The sequence below is a fragment of the Rhincodon typus genome, chromosome 27 (genome assembly GCF_021869965.1).
Source record: "Rhincodon typus isolate 14 chromosome 27, sRhiTyp1.1, whole genome shotgun sequence".
In the NCBI taxonomy this organism is placed as follows: domain Eukaryota; kingdom Metazoa; phylum Chordata; class Chondrichthyes; order Orectolobiformes; family Rhincodontidae; genus Rhincodon; species Rhincodon typus.
Window position 1 is genome coordinate 13,606,959 of NC_063358.1, and position 19,715 is coordinate 13,626,673.

Here is a 19,715-nt window from a genome sequence, read left to right on the forward strand (position 1 = left end):
AATTTATTTATAACACAGCGTGGAGCTGGAGGAACACAGTAGGCCAGGCAGCATCGGAGGAACAGGAAAGCTGATGTTTCAGGTCGGGACCCTTCGGAAGAAGAAGGGTCTTTCTGAAGAAAGGTCGCGACCCGAAACGTCAGCTTTCCTGCTCCTCTGATGCTGCCTGGCCTACTGTGTTCCTCCAGCTCCACGCTGTGTTATCTCAGACTCCAGCATCGGCAGTTCTTACTATCTCTGGGAATTTATTGATGATGTTTATAATTATAGAGGCAGACAAAAACTCTGAATCCAGTCTTCCATCTAGTTGACTCAATGTGACTATGTGCACTTCCAGTCAGAATTCTAAGGCCAGGTAGTGTCTCCTTTGTACAGCATATAAATAGGTCATTCAATCCATAGATTTATACTGAACTTTACACTTCAAACAAGTCTTCTTCATCTAACTCTATCAGTAAATCCATTAACTCCATTCTGCCTCATGTTTATCTAGGTTCCCCTCGATTGCATCTAAGTAATTTGCCTCAACTACTTCTAGTTTGCGTGCAATTCTGGCCTTCCTGCAACAGGAATGATGTTGTGAAACTAGAAAGGGTTCAGAAAAAATTTATGAGGATGTTGCCAGGGTTGGAGGGTTTGAGCTATTGGGCTGGGGCTATTTTCCCTGGAGTGTCGGAGGCTGAGGGTGACCTTATTGAGATTTATAAAATCATGAGGGGCATAGATAGGGTAAATAGGCAAGGTCTTTTCCCAGGGGTGGGCATAGGTTTAAGGTGAGAAGGGAAAGATGTAAATGGGACCTAAAGGGCAACTTTTTCTTGCAGAGTTTGGTGTGTGTAGGGAATGAGCTGCCAGAAGAGGTGGTGGAGGCTAGTACAATTACAACATTTGAAAGGCATCTGGCTGGGTATATGAATAGCAAGGGTTGAGAGGGATATGGGCCAAATGCTGGCAAATGGCACTAGATTTATCTAGGATATCTGGTCGACATGGACGAATTGGACCAAAGAGTCTGTTTCTGTGCTGTACGACTCTATAACTAAGTCCCACTTTCAAACCACTCTGAATAAACAAGCTTTTTTATGAATTTCCCCAAATAATTAGTGATTATTTATGGCCTAAAACACAAAATGCTGGAAATTGTGTGGAGAGTGAAAAACAGAGGTAACATTTCATGTCATCAGACTCTTTTTATCATGAAGGGTCATCATGACCTGAAACTGTTTCTCTCCGCAGATGTTGCTTGATCTGCAGATTATTTTGAACTTTTTTTTGTTTTTATTTCAGATGTCCAGCATCTGCAGTATTTTGCTTTTGGTATATTTGTGACCTCTAATTCTGGTCATACCCACAATTGGACACAACTTCTCTGCATCTACCTCATTAAACCTTTTCAAAATCCTGAAGACTTCTATCAGGTTAACTCTTAAGTTTCTCTTTTCTATATAAAAAAAACACAGGCTGTTCAGTCTTTCTTTATTATGTAACCTTTCAGACAGGATTATCATCCAAATGAATTCATTTTTTGCACCTTTTCCAGTTTGGTAATGGCAGTAGCCTATGGCTGCGATCTGTGGCAGGACTGGATAGCTGAACTGGGTGTCTGTGACAGGGTCTGGACTTCAAGGGCCAGGAACCAGTAACTGAGTGACTGTGACATCTTATAATGTTTCCATTTGCCTGTCTATCCATTTGAAATGTGAATACCTGTTATCTTAACCCCATCTGTTCTTTTACCACACTCTGCTTTGATTTCCATGTCTGGTTCCTGAAACAAGCCTGTCAATTTGATCTGATATTTGAAATAATTTTCTAAAGGCACCTGTTTACTTTGTTGACGGTGTTACATAAATATAACTTACTGCTATTATTGCTACAAGTGTTGAACTAGCTGAAATATTGTGGAATTTGATGAGAGAATCATTCTAAGAGATGGACAAAAATACTCAGCTCCTGAAGTTTCCTGCATATTTAAATTGAATCACATCACCCTACATGAGAGGGTGAGACTACTGAAGCTTTGATATGTGTATAGTATTGATCCATGCTGTTGGTGCTGCTCTAGATAGGAAGAGACTGGGAACTACACCTTGCAAGTTAGTCATTGGCTGTTAAGACCTTTTGGATATACTGAGATTGTGAAAAATGCTGTATAAACTATCTTATGTAAGTTTTTCTGTCTCTTTAAAGGGATCTGCAAATATTTTAATAGGAGGCAAGTACCATGAATGGTAAAGTCTGAAATAACAGTAGACAATGCTAGAAACACTCAGCAGGTCAGGCAGTGTAGTATGTGAGGGAGAAATACAGTTAATGTTCAGGTTGATGACCTTTCATGGATCCTCATAAGAAAACCTAGTCGACATCTCTATTCTACTGATCAGTAAATGATGGGCACTTCCATGGCAGAGCAATATCATTTGTTCTTCTGTTGGAGATGGGGGCTTGATGTTGACTGTGACTAACTGAAACAAGGATGAATTTTTGACAGATTAATAATGGCCTCTTGGGGTAGGATGGAATGTTAAATGTAATCCTTAACCTGATGAGTATATCTGATGCACTGGGAGATGGAAGGGTGCTGAATAGTTTCAGTCTTTTGAAACACAGGATCAGAAATGACACCAGGAGTGTTTGATAGTCCCCAGCTCCTCATCTCACTCAGCCCATATCCATTGCCAGTAAGCAGAAAGTACAGGAGTGGGGTAAATGACTCGGGCTGTGACTCGGTGGGTAGTCTTTGAGTCAGTAGGTTCTGGGTTCACGTATAAGTCCATAGATTAGAGTGCATAATCAAGGTTGACACAACAGTGTAGTATGGAGGTAGCATTGCATTGTGTTAAAAGTGGTGCCTTTAAGGTGAAACATGAACTGAGACTACAACAACCCTCTTGAGTAGATGTAAACTATCTCACTGTCATTGGGATTGCTTCAGCTCTTGAGCAGTCCAGGTCGGTCCATTCCCCTTATCCCTAATGTATTTTCCTCTTTCAAGTGTTTATTCAATTTCCATTTGAAAGTTGTCATATGTCTTCCACACTGTCAGGCAATGCATTCAAAATTCTACTTCTTTTCTCATTGCTTCTGATCCTATTGCCAATCACCTTGAATCCATAATCTGAATTTCCAATCCTTCAGTCTTTGGAAATAGTCTCTCATCTACACCAGCTAAATTTTTCATAATTTTTAAATATATTTTTAAATATACACATCAAATCTCCTCTGAGTTTGTTCTAAGAGGAACAATCCTATCTTCTCCACTCTATCCACGTAACTATAATTCCTCTTTCCCAGAGCCACTGTAGTAAATCTCCAAAGCTCCCATGTCTTTATTCAAGTGTGGAACCTAGAATTGGACACAGGAATCCTCGGGGGGGAGGTGCAAACTACTGTTTTACAAGTTTAATATAACTCCTAGGCTCTTACACTGTATGTCTCCATTTATAAAACCAGCTTCAAAGATTTGTACGAAAACACTGCCACGTCTGCCTGTTCTTTCAAAAATGTGCCATTTATCATGCATTGTCTATTCATTTTTTTCTCCTAAAATGTGTCACAAATCCCCTGTGCATGAATTTCATCTAACGCATGTCCATCTGTTACCAGCTCCACCACACCCGGCACTTTTCCCTGCAACCGCAGGAAGTGCTACACCTGCCCCCATACCTCCTCCCTCACCCCCATCCCAGGCCCCAAGAAGACTTTCCACATCAAGCAGATGTTCACCTGCACATCTGCCAATGTGGTATACTGCATCCACTGTACCCGGTGTGGCTTCCTCTACATCGGGGAAACCAAGCGGAGACTCGGGGACCGCTTTGCAGAACACCTACGCTCGGTTCGCAACAAACAACTGCACCTCCCAGTCGCGAACCATTTCAACTCCCCCTCCCATTCCTCAGACAACATGTCCATCCTGGGCCTCCTGCAGTGCCACAACGATGCCACCCGAAGGTTGCAGGAACAGCAACTCATATTCCGCTTGGGAACCCTGCAGCCCAATGGTATCAATGTGGATTTCACAAGTTTCAAAATCTCCCCTCCCCCTACCGCATCCCAAAACCAGTCCAGCTCGTCCCTGCCTCCCTAACCTGTTCTTCCTCCCACCTATCCCCTCCTCCCACCTCAAGCCGCACCTCCATCTCCTACCGACCAACCTCATCCCGCCCCCTTGACCTGTCCGTCCTCCCTGGACTGACCTATCCCCTTCCTAACTCCCTACCTACACTCACCTTTACTGGCTCCATCCCCGCCTCTTCGACCTGTTTGTTTCCTCTCCACCTATCCTCTCCTCTATCCCTCTTCTATCCGCCTCCCACTCTCTCCCTATTTATTTCAAAACCCCCTTCCCCTCCCCCTTTTCTGATGAAGGGTCTAGGCCCGAAACGTCAGCCTCTCTGCTCCTATGATGCTGCTTGGCCTGCTGTGTTCATCCAGCCCTGCACCTTGTTGTCTCGGATTCTCCAGCATCTGCAGTTCCTACTATCTCTCTCCATCTGTTACACCTGTCTGTTAGTTTATTATTGTCCTCGCTATTTGCTGCAGTTCCAAGTTTTGCATCCTCTGTCAATTCAAAATTGAGCCCTGTATCCCAAAGTCCAAGAGCTTAATATACATTTCATTGCAAAGACACTTGATCCCAACCCTGCTAATCTCTGCCTTGCTCTTAAGATCACAAATAAGCTCAAGAGTAGGCCATTTGGACCCTTGAGCCTACTCTGCCAGTCAATAAGATCATGGCTGATCTGATGTAGCCTTGACTCCATTTTTCTGTCTGTCCATTGACTCCCTTATTCATTTCTTAGGGCAATGCCCTGAACCATCAGGGTCAACCTTTTAAACAAAGGTTGGCAGTTAACTGTCAATAAGCATTAATCATGCATTATCTCTAGCAATACCTTTACAAATCAGAGTACACTTGCCAACCAATCAACACACATAAATATTGCCTTTGCCCTTGAATTGTTATTCTTACAAATTGTCCCGATGAGTGCAAGGTGAAAAGCTTTGACAAAATATGTATTTTATTAATACTACTCAAGATCTGTACTACCAAACAACTATTTGTAAATTTCTTACTTCTAATCATCACTTTCTCCAGCCCCCCACTTCAACCCGAGGTTCTGGTTCCCCCACAAGGGGAAATACCTTCTCAGTATCTATCCTGTTATGTCCTCTCAGATTCTTTCGTGTTTCAACAGGATCATCTCTCAGTCTTCTAAATTCCGATAACTGCAGGCTTAACTTGCACAATCTTTCATCATAAGAAACCCCTTCGTTCCAGGAAGCAACTTAGTGAATCTTCTCTGATCTAAACTGCTTCCAATCCAAGTAACTTTTCCTTAAGTTCAATTTTTTTTCCCCCTGGCTGTGGATCTAAATGTCTTGGAATATTCAAGCCTTTTCCCCTGTCAACGAGCTCCTGGTCTCAAACAAAGTCACAGATGATATCCTATGTGATTGTGTCCCTCCTTATTTCCCTTTCCATTGTCCAGTTCAACGGATTCACTTTTACAAGTCTGGTTAAACTGTCAATTATGACTGAACGGACCTCAAGAATCTAAAGTTGGCCGCTCATCTGCATGTTACCCCTCAGCAAAATCTTCTTTCGCCATCTGTCAACTTTCATATCCTAACTCACAAAAGTCTTATTCTCTCAGTATTCCTGTGCTTACTGACCTACAGTGCCTATCATTTGAGCAATGTCTTGATTAAAATTCTCATCATTGCCTTCAAATCCCTCCCTGGCCTCATTGGTCCCTGTCTCTATAACTTCCTCCAACCCCTCAGATCTCTGCAAACCTCTAGTTTTGTCTGTTGCACATCTCCCATTCCTCCATGCTCTAGTATTGCTGCCTGTGCCTTTTAACTACTTTTCCCCTCCTTAAAACCTATACCCTTGCCATTCCCAAAATTTTTCTTTGATTTGGTGTCCACATTTTGTCTGTAGGGTTCATGCAATTTTTTTTTTACACATCAACAGTGCTATTGAAATGGAAATAGCTGTTGAGTGGGAAGTTGATTTGCTGCAATTTTCCTTTGTGTTTTCGAATCTTTGTGTTATTAAAACAACAGTGAGTAACAGCCTTGATTGCCCGGGGCACGGATTAGAATTTTGAACAGTCCGTATGTATATTAGTCATCAGAAACCGGTTTAGTAACAAATGCCCACAGATTAGAATCATACAATTATACAGTACAGGAGGAAATCATTCAGTCCACAGTAATGTCTGTGCCAGCTCTTTGAAAGATCTGCCCATTTTAGATCCACGCCTCTCTTTTGTTTACCCCATTACCCTACAGCTTAGTCATCTTTAACTTTACATACAATTGCCTATTGCAATCTCCTGTGGAAGTTGCTTCCACTACCCTTAAGTCCAGATAACATCCAACCTCTGTGTGAAAACATTTTTCCTAATTTCCTTTCCTCATAGTTATATATAGTTCTTGGGGCTAAAGGGATCAAAGGGTATCGGGGGCAAGTGGGAAGAGGGCAATGAATTGAATGATTAGCCATGATAATCTTGAATGGCGGAGCAGGCTTGAAGGGCTGAATGGCCTATTGTCGCTTCTATTTTCTCAGTTTCATGTTTCCTGTCTAGTCGTATGCCAATTATTCTAAATCTGATAATTTTGGTCACTGACTTACCAAAGGAAATTGTTCACCCCTCTTTCTCTACCAAAACCACTCCACATTTTGAATTCCTCTATAGATCTGTAGGCAGCACGGTGGCTCAGTGGTTAGCACTGCTGCCTTACAGCACCAGGGACCCAGGTTTGATTCCACCCTCGGGCGACTGTCTGTGTGGAGTTTGCACATTTACCCCATGTCTGCGTGGGTTTCCTCCAGGTGCTCCGGTTTCCTCCCACAGGCCAAAGATGTGCAGGCTAAGTGGATTGGCCATGCTAAATTGCCTGTAGTGTTCAGGGATATGTAGATTAGGTGGGTTATAGGAGGATGGGTCTGGGTGGGATGCTCCAAGGGTCAGTGGAGACTTCTTGGGCCGAAGGGCCTGTTTCCACACTGTAGGGATTCGATGATGATGATCTCCCCTTGTCCTTCTCTGCTTTAAAGGGAAGAATACCATTTTGTCCAATCACTTCACATAAAGTCCCTCAACATTGGTATAATCCTGTTGAATCTCCTTTGTACTTGGATGGGGGCTTCCAGAATGAGGTGTCATAGTCTTGGGATGCACATAGGCCATTTCAAATCGAGATGAGGAGACATCCCTTTGCTCAGAGAGTGGTCAGCCTATGGAAATCTTTGCTGTCAAAGGCTATGGAGGCAAAGTCACTGATTTAAAAAAAATAATTTCATGGGATGTGAGCATCGCTGACATCATTTATTACCCATCCCCAGTTGCCCTTGAGAAGGTGGTTGTAAACTGCCTTCTTGAACATGCTGTCAGTAGATCCACAATGCTGTTAGGGAGGAAGTTCCAGGATTTTGACCCAGTCATACTGAGGGAACAGCGATATATTTCTAAGTCAGGATGGTGAGTGTCTTGGAGGGGAACATGCAGGTGGAGGTGTTCCTATGTATCTGCTGCCCTTGTCCTTCTAGATGGAAGTGATTGTGGGCTTGAAAGGTGCTGTCAAAACAACCTCTGCAGAATTTCTGCAGAGTGTCTTGTAAATGGTACTCACTGCTGTTACTGAGTGGTGGTTGGAAGTGATATTTGTGGATATGATGCCATTCAAATGGACTGTTTTGTCCTAGATGGTGTCAAGCCTCTTGAATGACGTTGAAGTTGCACCCATCCAGGCAAGTGGGGAGTATTCCATCATGCTCTTGCCTTATGCCTTGTAGTTGGCAGACAAGCTTTGGGGAGTCAGAAGGTGAGTTACTTATTACTGTATTCCTAGCCTCTGACCTACTCTTGTAACCAATATATTTATATGGCTAGTGAATATATTTAAGGAAGAAATAGATTCCTAGAGAGTAAAGATGTTCGGGAGTATGGAGAGGGAGAGAGAGAGACGTGAAATATGGCATTTTAAATAGACTATCGGCCAGATGAATGGCCAACTCCTGCACCTAATTTCCATTTTGCTGAAGTATGGGTGTCCAGAATTGTGAAATACTCCAGCTAAAGCCCTGGCCAGTAATTTTAGCATGATTAGTGCATTTTCAACTTCAGTTTACAAATCTTGTATGATTTCTCAACTGCCTTTATAATTTTGCTGCCATCTTCAAACATGAGTGAAAGGACAAATGCAAAATGGGCAGTCTGAGTATTTTACTGTTCAGTGAACGTGTACCTGGGATGCTGGGGATTGGAAGCTGTTAGACTACTCCACAAATTAGTATGGCTGTAGGAAGGCAGCATAACACAGGGTAAGCAATGAGCAAAAACAGAAATTGCTGGAGAAACTCAACAGGTCTGGCAACATCTGTGGAGAGAAAACAGAGTAATGTTTCAAATCCAGTGACACTTCTCCAGACACAGTTCTGAAGAAAGGTCACTGGACTCAAAAAGTTAATTCTGCTTTCTATCTGCAGATGCTGCCAGACCTGCTGAATTTCCCCAGCAATTTCTGTTTTTGTTTTAGATTTCCAGCATCTTCTTCAGTTCCTTGTTTTATTTTAAGCAATGAGCAATCCTGCCGCTGGAATCTCTGCTGGTCACCATCTGCCACCTCCATCCACCCGATCCCTCATCACCTACTCCCTGTTGGGGATTTCCCTCTGTCCCTTCAGACCCCTGTCAGGGACTTTGCTGTGCATCAAACAAGCCCTCTATTCTGCCCTATCACTGTTCCTCAATCTTTTCCCGAACCTGTGTCTCAAAGAAATCTGTTCATTCATTTGCAGTCAGTACAGCAATAAAATCAGTTTGCACTGATTTTTCCCTTCCCTGCATAACTGGTTTGCTTAGATTCACTTGAATTGGCAGTAAGCAGGGTGTGGTTGATGTGTTGTCCACCTGAGCACTTTGCCTCATGTTGGGGGTGATCTCCATTAGTTTGGGGCTTCTGCCAACATTCTGGATACTTTTTTATTTGTTCATAAATGTGGACGTAGCTAGATCAGGCAGCATTAACTGCTAATTCTTAAGTGCCATTGGGAAGATGGTGGTAAGTTGGTGCCTTCTTAAACCACTGCAGTCCATGTAGTTTAGTTACACCCACAGTGCTGTTAGAGAGAGAGTTCCAGGAATTTGACTCGGCCTCAGTGAAGGGACAGCAATGTGTTTCCAGTTCAGGATGGTGTGTGATTTGGAGAGGAACTTGCAGGTTGTGGTGCTCCCATGCATCTGCTGCCCTTGTTCTTCTATCTGGTAGAGGTCGTAGGTTTGTTAGGTGCATCTGGAGATTGACACGTTGTGTGTACTATGATGAAAGGAATAAACGTTGAAGGAGGCAAATGAGGTTCCAGTCAAGCAGGGCTGATTTGTCCTGGATGATGTCAAGCTTCTTGAGTGTTGTTGGTTCTGCACTCATCCAGGAAAGAGAATAACATTCCATCACACACTTGACTTGAAATTATAAAGGAATGAAGATAGAGCTGGCTGCAGTGACTTGGAATAAGTGTTTAACAGAAAAATGGTTGATGGCAGCTGTTTAAAAAACAGTTTATGCCCCACAGCAAAGATATAATCCAGTGAGGAAGAAGAATTCTAGGAAAGGGGTGAACCAATCATTAGATTCTGGAAAAGTCCCAGAGGATTGGAAAACTGTCGATGTAACACCTTTTATTTGGAAAGATAAGGAGACAAAATGTAATACAGGCCGGCAGCTTAACGTCTGCTATTGGGAAAATAGACTCTACCATCTTCCCAATTATAAAGGATGTAATACCAAAACATTTAGAAATGCAAAATATGATCAAGCAAAGTCAACATAGCTTTCTAAAGGGGAAATCATGCCTGACAAAATTATTAGAATTCTTTGAGGAGGTAACAAGCAGGATAGATAAAGGAGAATCAGTGGGTATAATGTATTTGGATTTTCAGAAGGCACTTGATAAGGTACCGTACATTAGGCTACTTATTAAGAAAAGAGCCCGTGGTATTGGAAGGAGTGTATTAGTATGGATAGAGGATTGGCCAACCAATAGAAGACGGAGTTGGGATTGGAAGGGTCATTTTCAGGATGGTAACCTGTATTTAGTGTTGTGCCACAGGGATCAGAGCTGGGGCCACAATTATTTACAATGTATGTTATTGACTTGGAAAAAGAAAGGGAATGCACTCTAGCCGAGTTTCCAGAGGACACAAAAGCAGATGGGAAGACAAATGGTAAGGATGACACAAGAGTCTGCAAAGGGATATAGATAGGTTAAACAAATGGGCAAACACTTGGCAGATGGAAAATAATGTGGGGAAATGTGAGGTTATGCAGGAAGAATAGAAGTCCTGGCTATTATTTAAATAGAGAAACTGCAGAAAGCTACAAAACAGAGGGATTTCGGAGTCATTTGGCAGTGTGTGAATCACAAAAAGCTAGCATACTAGGTTAGTGGGTAATAGGGGAGGTAAATGGAATGTTGGCCTTTATTTTGAAAGGATTGCAGTATAAACATAGGGAGGCTTTACTAAAACAATACAAAATACTAGTCAGACTACAGCTAGAATAGTGAACAGTTTTGTGCCCCTTATCTAAGGAAAAATATAGTGGCATTGGAGGCAATCCAAAGAAGGTTCACTATGCCGATACCAGGTATAGGGGGACTGTTTCATGAGAGATTGAGTTGATTGGGCCTGTACTCATTGGAATATAGAACAATGAGAGGTAATCTTATTGAAACATACAAGATTCGTAGGTGTTTGACAGGGGGGAGTCATAGCAATATACAGCATGGAAACAGACCCTTCGGTCCAACTTGACCAGATACCCTAAACTAATCTAGTCCCATTTGCAGCATTTGGATCATATCCATGTGAACCTTCCTATTCATATACCCATCCTAGAGTCAGAAAATCATGGAGTTGTACAGCACTGAAACAGGGGGGAGTCATTGCAATATACAGCATGGAAACAGACCCTTCGGTCCAACTAGTCCATGCCGATCAGATATCCTAAATTAATCTAGTCCCATTTGCCAGCATTTGGTCCATATCCCTCTAAACCTTTCGTATTCATATACCCATCTCGATGCCTTTTAAATGTTGTAATTGTACCAGCCTCCACCACTTCCTGTGGCAACTCATTCCATACATGCACCACCCTCTACATGAAAAAGTTGCCCCTTTTAGGTCTCTTTTAAATCTTTCTCCTCTCACCTTAAACCTATGCCCTCTAGTTTTGGACTCACTCACCCCAGGGAAATGACCTTGTCTATTTACCCTTTCCATATCCCCTCATGATTTTATAAACCTCTATAAGATCACCCCTCAGCCTCCGACGGTCCAGGGAAAATAGCCCCAGCCTATTCAGCCTCTCCTTCAAACACAAACCCTCAAACTCTGGCAACATCGTTGTAAAAGTTTTCTGAATCCTTTCAAGTTTCACAACATCCTTCCTATACCAGGGAAACCAGAATTGCAAAAAGTATTCCAGAAGTGGCCTATCAATGTTCTGTACAGTCGCAACATGACCTCCCAACTCCTATACTCTATGCCGAAACCAATAAAGGCAAACATACCAAAAGCCTTCTTCACTATCCTATCTAGATACGACTCCACTTTCAAGGAACAATGAACTTGCACTCCAATGTCTCTTTGTTCAGCAGCACTCTCCAGGACCTTACCATTAAATGTATAGGTCTGCCCTAACTTGCCTTTCCAAAATGCAACATCTCACATTTGTTTAAATTAAACTCCATCTGCCACTCCTCGGCCCATTGGCCCATTGGATCAAGATCCCATTGTACTTCTTCATTGTCCACTACACCTCCAATTTTGGTTCAGATCCGTTTTAAATGTTGTAATTGTACCAGTCTCCACCACCTCCTGTGGCAGCTCATTCCATGCACGCACCATTCTCTGCATGAAAACGTTGCCCCTTAGAAATCTTTCCCCTCTCACCTTAAACACATACCCTCTAGTTTTGGACTCCCCTACCCTAGAGAAAAGACCTTGACTATCCACCCTACCCAGATGTGGAAAGGAAGGGTTGTTCCCGCTTTGATGGAGAGTCTAGGATGAGAGGGCATAACCTCAGAATAAGGCATTACCCATTTAAGAAAGAGATGAGGCAGAATTTCTTCTCTCAGAGGGTTGTGAATCTGTGGAATGCTTTACTGCCAAGAGCAGTCGAGATTGGGTCATTAAATATATCTAAGACTGAAAGAGAGAGATTTTCAATCAGTAAGGGTTTCAGGGTTATGGGGAAAAGGCAGGAAAATAGAGTTTATCAGATCGGCTATGATCTCTTTGAATGGCAGAGCAGACTTACTGGGCTGATTGGCCTTTTCTGCTCGTATGTCTTAGGTCTTGTGATCTTATGATTGATTTTTAATGTGGATGCAGTTAGTTGGTATCAGTTTGCAACATCATTAATGTCTGCGCTAGAAGTTTTGTCACAGTTTATGGAGTGTGAATGTAGAAATACTGTTGTGTCTTAACTTGCACAAGTCCCATTCACCCATGACCCCTGTGCTCACTGATGTATTTTGGATCTTGGATCAGCAATCCCTGATTTTAAAATGACCATCCATGTTAACAAATTCTTCCATGGCCTTATTATCGACTCATCGAGTCACACAGCAAGGAAACAGACACTTTGGTCCAAATCGTCCATGCTAACCAGACATCCCTATCTGACTTGTCACATGTACTGAGATACAGTGAAAAGTGTTGTTTGGCATGCTATATAGGCAGATCATACCATACAAAGTGCATCAGGATAGCAGAACAGAGTGCAGAATACAGTGTTACAGCTGGAGAGAAGGTGCAGAGAGAGATCAACATTAATATTTGAGAGGTCTGTTCAAAAGCCTGAAAACAGCGGGGAAGAAGCTGTTCTTGAATCAACTCATACATATATTCAAACTTCTATAGCTAATGGAAGAGGGTGGAAGAGAGTATTACTGGGTTGGGAGGGGTCTTTGATTACGTTGGTTGCTTTCCCGAGGCAGCGGGAAGTATAGATAGATGGAAGGCTGTTTTTCATGATGGATTTGGCTGTGTTCACGACTCTCTGTAGTTTGTTAAGGGTTTGGGAAGGGCAGTTGCCATACCACACTATGATGCATCCAGATTTGTAAGTTTTTTTATGGACATGTCAAATTTCCTTAGCCCCCTGAGAAGTAGAGACTTTGTGCTTTCTGCACCGTTGCGTCAATGTAGATGGACCAGGACAGATTGTTAGTGATCATCACTCCCCGGACCATGATGCTCTCAACCATTTCCACCTCAGCACGACTGAGGCAGACAGAGGCATACCTTCCACTCTGCTTCCTATAAGTCAATGACCAGCTCCTTTGTTATGTTGCCGTTGATGGAGAGATTGTTGTCTTTACACCTTGCCGCTAAGCACTCAATCTCTTTCCTGTAATTCTGTCTCGTTGTTGTTTGAGATTCAACTTCAATGGTGGTTTCGTCAGCAAACTTGTAAATGGAGTTGGGGCAGAATTTTGCCACACACTTTTGTAAAAGGAATATGGGGGCTGAGGATACAGCCTTTTGATGCGGCGTGTTGAGGATTATGGTGGAGGAGGTGTTGTCGCCTGTTCTTGCTGATTGTGGTCTACGGGACAGGAGGTTGAGGATCCAGTTAGGGAGGGAGCTATGTCTTGGAGTTTAGAGATGAGTTTATTTGGTATTATGGTGTTGAAGGTGAAACTATTGTTAATAAGAAGGAGCCTGTTGCTCTAGTAGGTGGATTGCAAAGGATCAAGGCAGTTTGGTAGGTTGAAGTTGATGTGAGCTGTGACTAACCTCTAAAAGCACCACATAATGATGGAGGTCAGCGCCACTGGGCATTAGTCTTTGAGACACGCTGCATGATTTTTCTTTGGCACCAGGATGATGGTTGTCTTCTCAAAGCAGGTGGGACTTCAGATCATAGTAAGGAGAGGTTAAACAATAATAACATTCAAAAGGCATCTAGATGGGTATATGATTAGGAAGGGTTTAGAGGGATATTGGCCAAATGCTGACTAGGTCAGATTGGGATGCCAGGTCGATGATCTGTGAAATTCTTACTCCTGCCAGCTGGTCCGCACAGGATCTGAGTGTATGGCTGGGGACTCTATCTGGGCCAGTCACTTTCCGCAGCTTCACTCTCAAGAAGGCTGATCTAATGTATGCAATGGTGACTGTGGGCACAGGTGTATCCGAGGCTTTGGGATAGATGATATTGTTTCACTGATCTTCTGTTCAAAGCGAGCGCGGAATGCATTCCATTCACCAGGTAGGGTTGTACTGTTGCCCGTGATTCTCTTTGACTTCGCTTTGTAGCCTGTTGTATCATGTAAACCTTGCCACAAACAACGGGTGTCCGAGCGGTTGGTTTGGGTCTCAAGTTTAGTTTGGTATCGCCTCTTGGCATCTCTGACGATGTTATGAAGGTCGTCCTGGATTTTCTGTACAGTTCAGCATTGCCCAACTTGTATGCCTCCAACCTGGACTTCAGTTGGGAGTGAATCTCTCTGTTCATCCATGGTTTTCAGGGGAGGTGCATTCATACTGTAGTGTCCTCCACACTGGGGTGGCCTTCATGGCACAGCCTGCTGGACTTGGGAAGACAACTGCAAATTGGAATAATGCTTTATTATACACTCCGCTTCGTTCCACAATCATAATACCAATTCCAGTCATTTCTCCATTGCAATCCCATCATGACCAACTCGACTTCACTCTTCAGTACTGATTTAATAGAATTCAGTACAAGCTCATGATCTTTTGATTAGGCAGTTTACAACCTTACAGTCTCCAGCTTGAGTTTCACAACTTCAGAGAATAGCCTTGCTTCCATTTTCATTGCAACTGTCGTTGTTAATGTTTTTACTTTGGCATTTACAGCTCACCAGGATCCAACTCTGTTTTTCTTTACACTTGTTCCATGATCATCCCATTTTGCTTTATTGCAGCATAATACCTTTGCCATTTAATCACTGCTGTGTTCCCCATTCTATCATAGACCTTCCCCTTTGCTCTGTCCTTACAACTCCTCCGAGCAACACTTAACCTCTTCCTCTGCCTCTTATCAATGTCAATCCCTGTATGGCACTAAAAATAGGTATGTCAGTCCAACATCATCTCTAGCCTGTCAAACCATTCAATAACTGGCCCAAGCCAGTGTTTATTTTCCACAAGAGCTTTCCAGTCTACTTCACCTCTAATTGTCACCATATCTCTTTATTCCTTTCTCCATCAAGTTTAGTCAGTGTATCTATTTTGTTCTCCTTTGACTTCTTTTCCTGGTAGTCAGTTCTGCATTCTAACTGCACTCTGAGTAAAGAGGTTTCTTATCATCACTAATAAATTGTCAGAAATTTATCATATTTAAAACGTATAATCCTGGTTTTGTCCACATGTGGAAACATTTTCTTAACATTTATTCTATAAAACCCTTATGTTATCTTAAAGACCTGTATCACATGGCCCTTTAGTCTTCTCATTTCCAGAGAAAAGAGCCCCTATGGGGGCCAGAATTATGCATAGTGTGCCATGTGTGTGACCTAAGGATCTGTATATGTCCCAGTGGAAATGAACCAGTGTATTGCATCCCATTTTATGGCTTTGTTATAATGTGCCACTACTTTTAATGATTTGTGCATCTGAATCCCAGATTCTGTTGTTTCTCTCCCCAATTTAGATAATTGTTTAGCAAGGAGCATGTGGTTTCCTTATTCCTGGTGAAATGTGACATCCTCAGGATTAAAAATACTGAAGCTTATTTGCTAATAATACCATATTGCTAGTTTATTAATGTCTTCACTTATTTTGTCACAGTCCTCTATATTAATAACACCCCAACGTGCTGTCATTTGTGAAATTTCAAATTGTATTTCGATTCTGAAATCATTTATGTGAGTAGTGAATAAGAGTGACCTCACTATCAATCCCTGTGAAATATCACTTCCTATGTTTTGTCAGTGTGATTAACTACTTTTAACCCATATCTCTGATTTCTGTTTTGTACCCAGCCTCCCTTACATTCTGTTACTGAACCCTTACTCCACATATTTTGACCTTAGTCATGAGTTTCCTGTGCTGTAGGTTGTCATCACATTACCCATGTCTACTTTGTTATTTCAAAGAAATCAGTAAGACTGGTCTTCATAGAATCATGGAATCCCCTACAATGTGCAAACAGGCCATTTAGCTCATCAAGTCCACACTGAACCTCTGAAGAGCATCCCACCCCCACCTATCACCCTGCAATTCCCATATCTAATCCATTTAGCCTGCACATCCCTGGACAGTATGGGCAATTTGGCATGGCCAATCCACCTAACCTACACATCTTTGCACTGTGGGAGGAAACACACACAGACATGGGGAGAACATGCACACTCCACACAGACAGTCATCCAAGGGTGGAATCGAACCTGGGACCCTAGCATTTTGAGGCAGCAGTGATAACCGCCGAGCCACCATGATGCCCTTTTGTCTTGCATTCCTTCACTTCTGAAATGTGTGGTGACTACTCTTGAATTTCTTTTTCACTATTTTTGTAGCTGGTCAGTCAGTTCAAACTGCTTTCTAAAGGTGTAAGTGGTTTGAATGGCTGTCACCATACAGTTCCTGCCTGGGTTCTGCATGTCACATTCAGAGAAGGGGATAAAACACCCTCAGATTGTATGCTGCGGCTCACTGTGCTTGCAGGTTATTATGGTGCCCTCTCAACATTCCTGGGGCTCTTATAGATATCCTTGGGTTCACCCTACACATATTGTTGTCTTCTTTTGGTGGTAATGTGTTGGTCCAGTAGCCATGTGTGTTGTGTGATGTTTGTCCTCTCTATTCCACAGGTCCTTCAATCTAAGTCATGCAAGGAACTGGACGGAGAGCTGTTCCACAGCAGGCTGACAAGCCTGTGGCCAAACCTAGGCTTCTGGCCTCTCCAGTTCTGCTACCAGCCTCTGTGGACTCGCTGAACCTGGAGGTTTATGAAGGCTCAACGCCAGAAAGCAGACGAGCTGAAAGGAAGAAAAGTAAATCACTGGCGAAACGTCACAGCTGTAAAGCAGATCCAAGCGATTCAAATGGGAACAACTCGGAAAACATTGGGTTCATCCCGGGGTCAGTTGAAATCACAGAGGAGGCAAGTGTGTGCGAGTCATGTGGGCTGGGAAACTGTGTTACCTGGCAGATGGTTAAAGCAGTTTTCTGCTGTGTGGTGACCTGTGGAATTTACAAGGCTGACACTGGGGTTTATAATCCATGTACCAGGACCACAGAGCCACCGACACGTGCTAAAGACATTGACAGTAACACTTTGCGGTATATTGAAAACCCAACGCATGGGATTCCCCTGAACTCTGAACCCAGTTCCAAGAAGAAGGCTAATCTTGCGGGCAACAGTTTTAATTATTATGATGTCAAGTTGGGAGGACAGCAGGTAATCTGGAAAAATAACAGTCATACTCTGTCCACAGACTCATGCCACAAGGACACCCACCACAATTCTCAGCAATCAGAGAGCCCCAGCAGCATCTCACCAATCTCTCACAAACGAATTTCCGATGAGTTCCCCTCCTTCCTGGAGGAAGATCTGGAGAACAACGAGCTAAACGTGTCAATGTCGAGTGCAGAGCTGGACGAGTACATCAACAAGAAGCTATTGGAGCTGTTCAGCATTCACCAGATCGATATGTTGGCCCAGTGTACCTCTGATACCACATTCATCAGCAAAAGCAGTGAAATCACTGAGCTCATTGATAGCATCACCAAAGGCTACAAGATCAATGAGAAGGATGCGGAATGCCGGATAGTGACCGGGATCGTTCGGATCAGCACCCGGAAACCCAAGAAAAGTAAGAAAAGGGGACCAGAAGAGCCAAGTGAGGAAAGATTGATCTCTCCGACTCCTGCTGACCCCAGACCTCAAACTGAGACTATTTTGCCCAGTGAAGGTGAGGCAGCAGCTGCATTGGAGTTGCACTGTGCAGAGGGAGGGGAATGCACTGGAGCTGCCTTGAGGGGGAGGGTACTGCACAGAAAATGCACCCAGATTGGGGGGAGGCATGGATGCAGTGAAACTGCATTTGGGGAGGGGCCAGAAATGCATTGGAGCTCCACTTGGGTGGGATAGGATGCGAGGGTGCTTGTGTGGGGTTGTACTGGGCTGGGGCTGTGCTGGTTATCTTTGTGCCTGGGACGCTTGTGGAGGGCTCTATTTATCTGCCTGTGGGCAGAGATGTGTTTTTGTTTGAGATTTGGCTGGAAGATGTTGTGATTGCAGTGCTGTGATTTCTGATTTTCCTCTTTTGTTAAGAGCTTAACCTGGAGATTTCAGTGGTGGACTCGCTTGATGAGAGAGCAAGACAAATTCAGCGGCTGTGTTCACCTGGTAATTTCCAAATTACCTCTTACCCTTTTCTCTCTGTGTCTCAGACAATCTCTTTGCCCCAAATCCCCTGCCCGAACCTCATCCCTCCCTATCTATGTGTCTGTCCCTGTCTCTCTGTCTGTACACCAACATCCTTGTCTTCCTCTCTGACTCTCTTTCTAACCTTGCCCCATCTCATTCTGTCTATTTTACTCTCTCCTCTGTGACCTCGCCTGTACTTTTTCCCTCTCTCTCCCAACTCTCCCTGACCTTGCCCCATCTTCTCTCCCTCCTTCTCTCACCTCACCCTGTCTTCTCCCACTCCCCCCAACCTCACCCCATCTTCTCTCTCTTCCCTCCCCCTCAATCTCTGACCTCACCCCATCTTCTTTCCATTTGTCTTAGCCCACCACCTCATACCCCTCTTACTGTGTGTCCCACACCCAATCGCCCAATTTATGTGACTCTCATTCCACTCTTCTCCCTGCAGTCTGTGTACTGATCATTATCCTGTTGCTGTCCTGAGCTGTCGATTCAGATTCGATGTGACCATTCCCCATCCCAGTGCTTTTTGTTCCAACACTGTGAACATGACCCGAACCCCAGTCCATAGTGCAGAATCCCATTGAGATCCCAACACTCACTATTTCCCCCCTCTCTCTCTTTCCAGATTTGCATAAAGATGATTCTCTTCAGGATACAGAGACAGATTCATCAGGAGCCCCACTACTTAAAGTCTATATCTAGGGTTTGAGTGTAGGACCTTCCACATTAACTGGACTTGGATTTTGGGTGCATAGGACACTGAGTGGCCAGAGACTCTTGAGGCCAGTGGAAAGTGTGGAATTGACTTGGCTCTTGTTCGCTGTGAAGCTGATTTCTCCGACTCACTACCAGAAATCTGCTCTGGTTTGGAGCCCAGTGTCCAATACTTGAGTCTGATGATGTTAACCTGGAGGAGGCCATTCTTCCCCTTGCTTGCACACAGCCCACCACCTCCTGCCCACTGCAAAAGAGGAGCCCAGGCTCAGTGCCAAAGGTCAGCAAGCAGGAGCGAGGCAGAAGAAGTGGCATTGGGGGAAAGTGGGGTAAATCACAACTCATTGGGTGCCAGCAAGATCAAAACTGATGTAAATACGGAACTGGTCAGGCGATTATGTTCATGCTGGGGAAGGTGAATGGTGGACAGGGGTGGTGGTTGTACAGTTACTTTGCATATTTTGTACATTGTTTTGCATCACTGGATAAGACAGTGAATCGTGGTGAGAAATATTGATTTTAATAAGTTGCTTTTTATATTAAAGCAACAATTGGAACCTTGCCTGCAA

General features: G+C 43.5%; 1 protein-coding gene across 4 annotated transcripts in view; it reads left to right on the forward strand.

Annotated features, from left to right (window-relative positions):
- The window catches only part of LOC109914573 (keratinocyte differentiation factor 1), a 21,242-nt gene extending 1,537 nt beyond the window's left edge, over nucleotides 1–19,705 (forward strand). For 2 of the 4 annotated variants that reach the window (XM_048612868.1, XM_020514169.2), the window contains exons 2-4: nucleotides 16,868–17,971; nucleotides 18,334–18,408; nucleotides 19,058–19,705. In XM_048612868.1, coding sequence (XP_048468825.1) covers nucleotides 16,885–17,971; nucleotides 18,334–18,408; nucleotides 19,058–19,134 — 1,239 coding nt within the window. In that variant the 5' untranslated portion in view covers nucleotides 16,868–16,884 and the 3' untranslated portion in view covers nucleotides 19,135–19,705. Of the gene's footprint in view, nucleotides 1–7,723; nucleotides 7,843–16,867; nucleotides 17,972–18,333; nucleotides 18,409–19,057 lie in introns of all 4 variants that reach the window. The other 2 variants (XM_048612867.1, XM_048612869.1) reach the window with 2 other exon arrangements.
- Nucleotides 19,706–19,715: the final 10 nt, after the last annotated feature.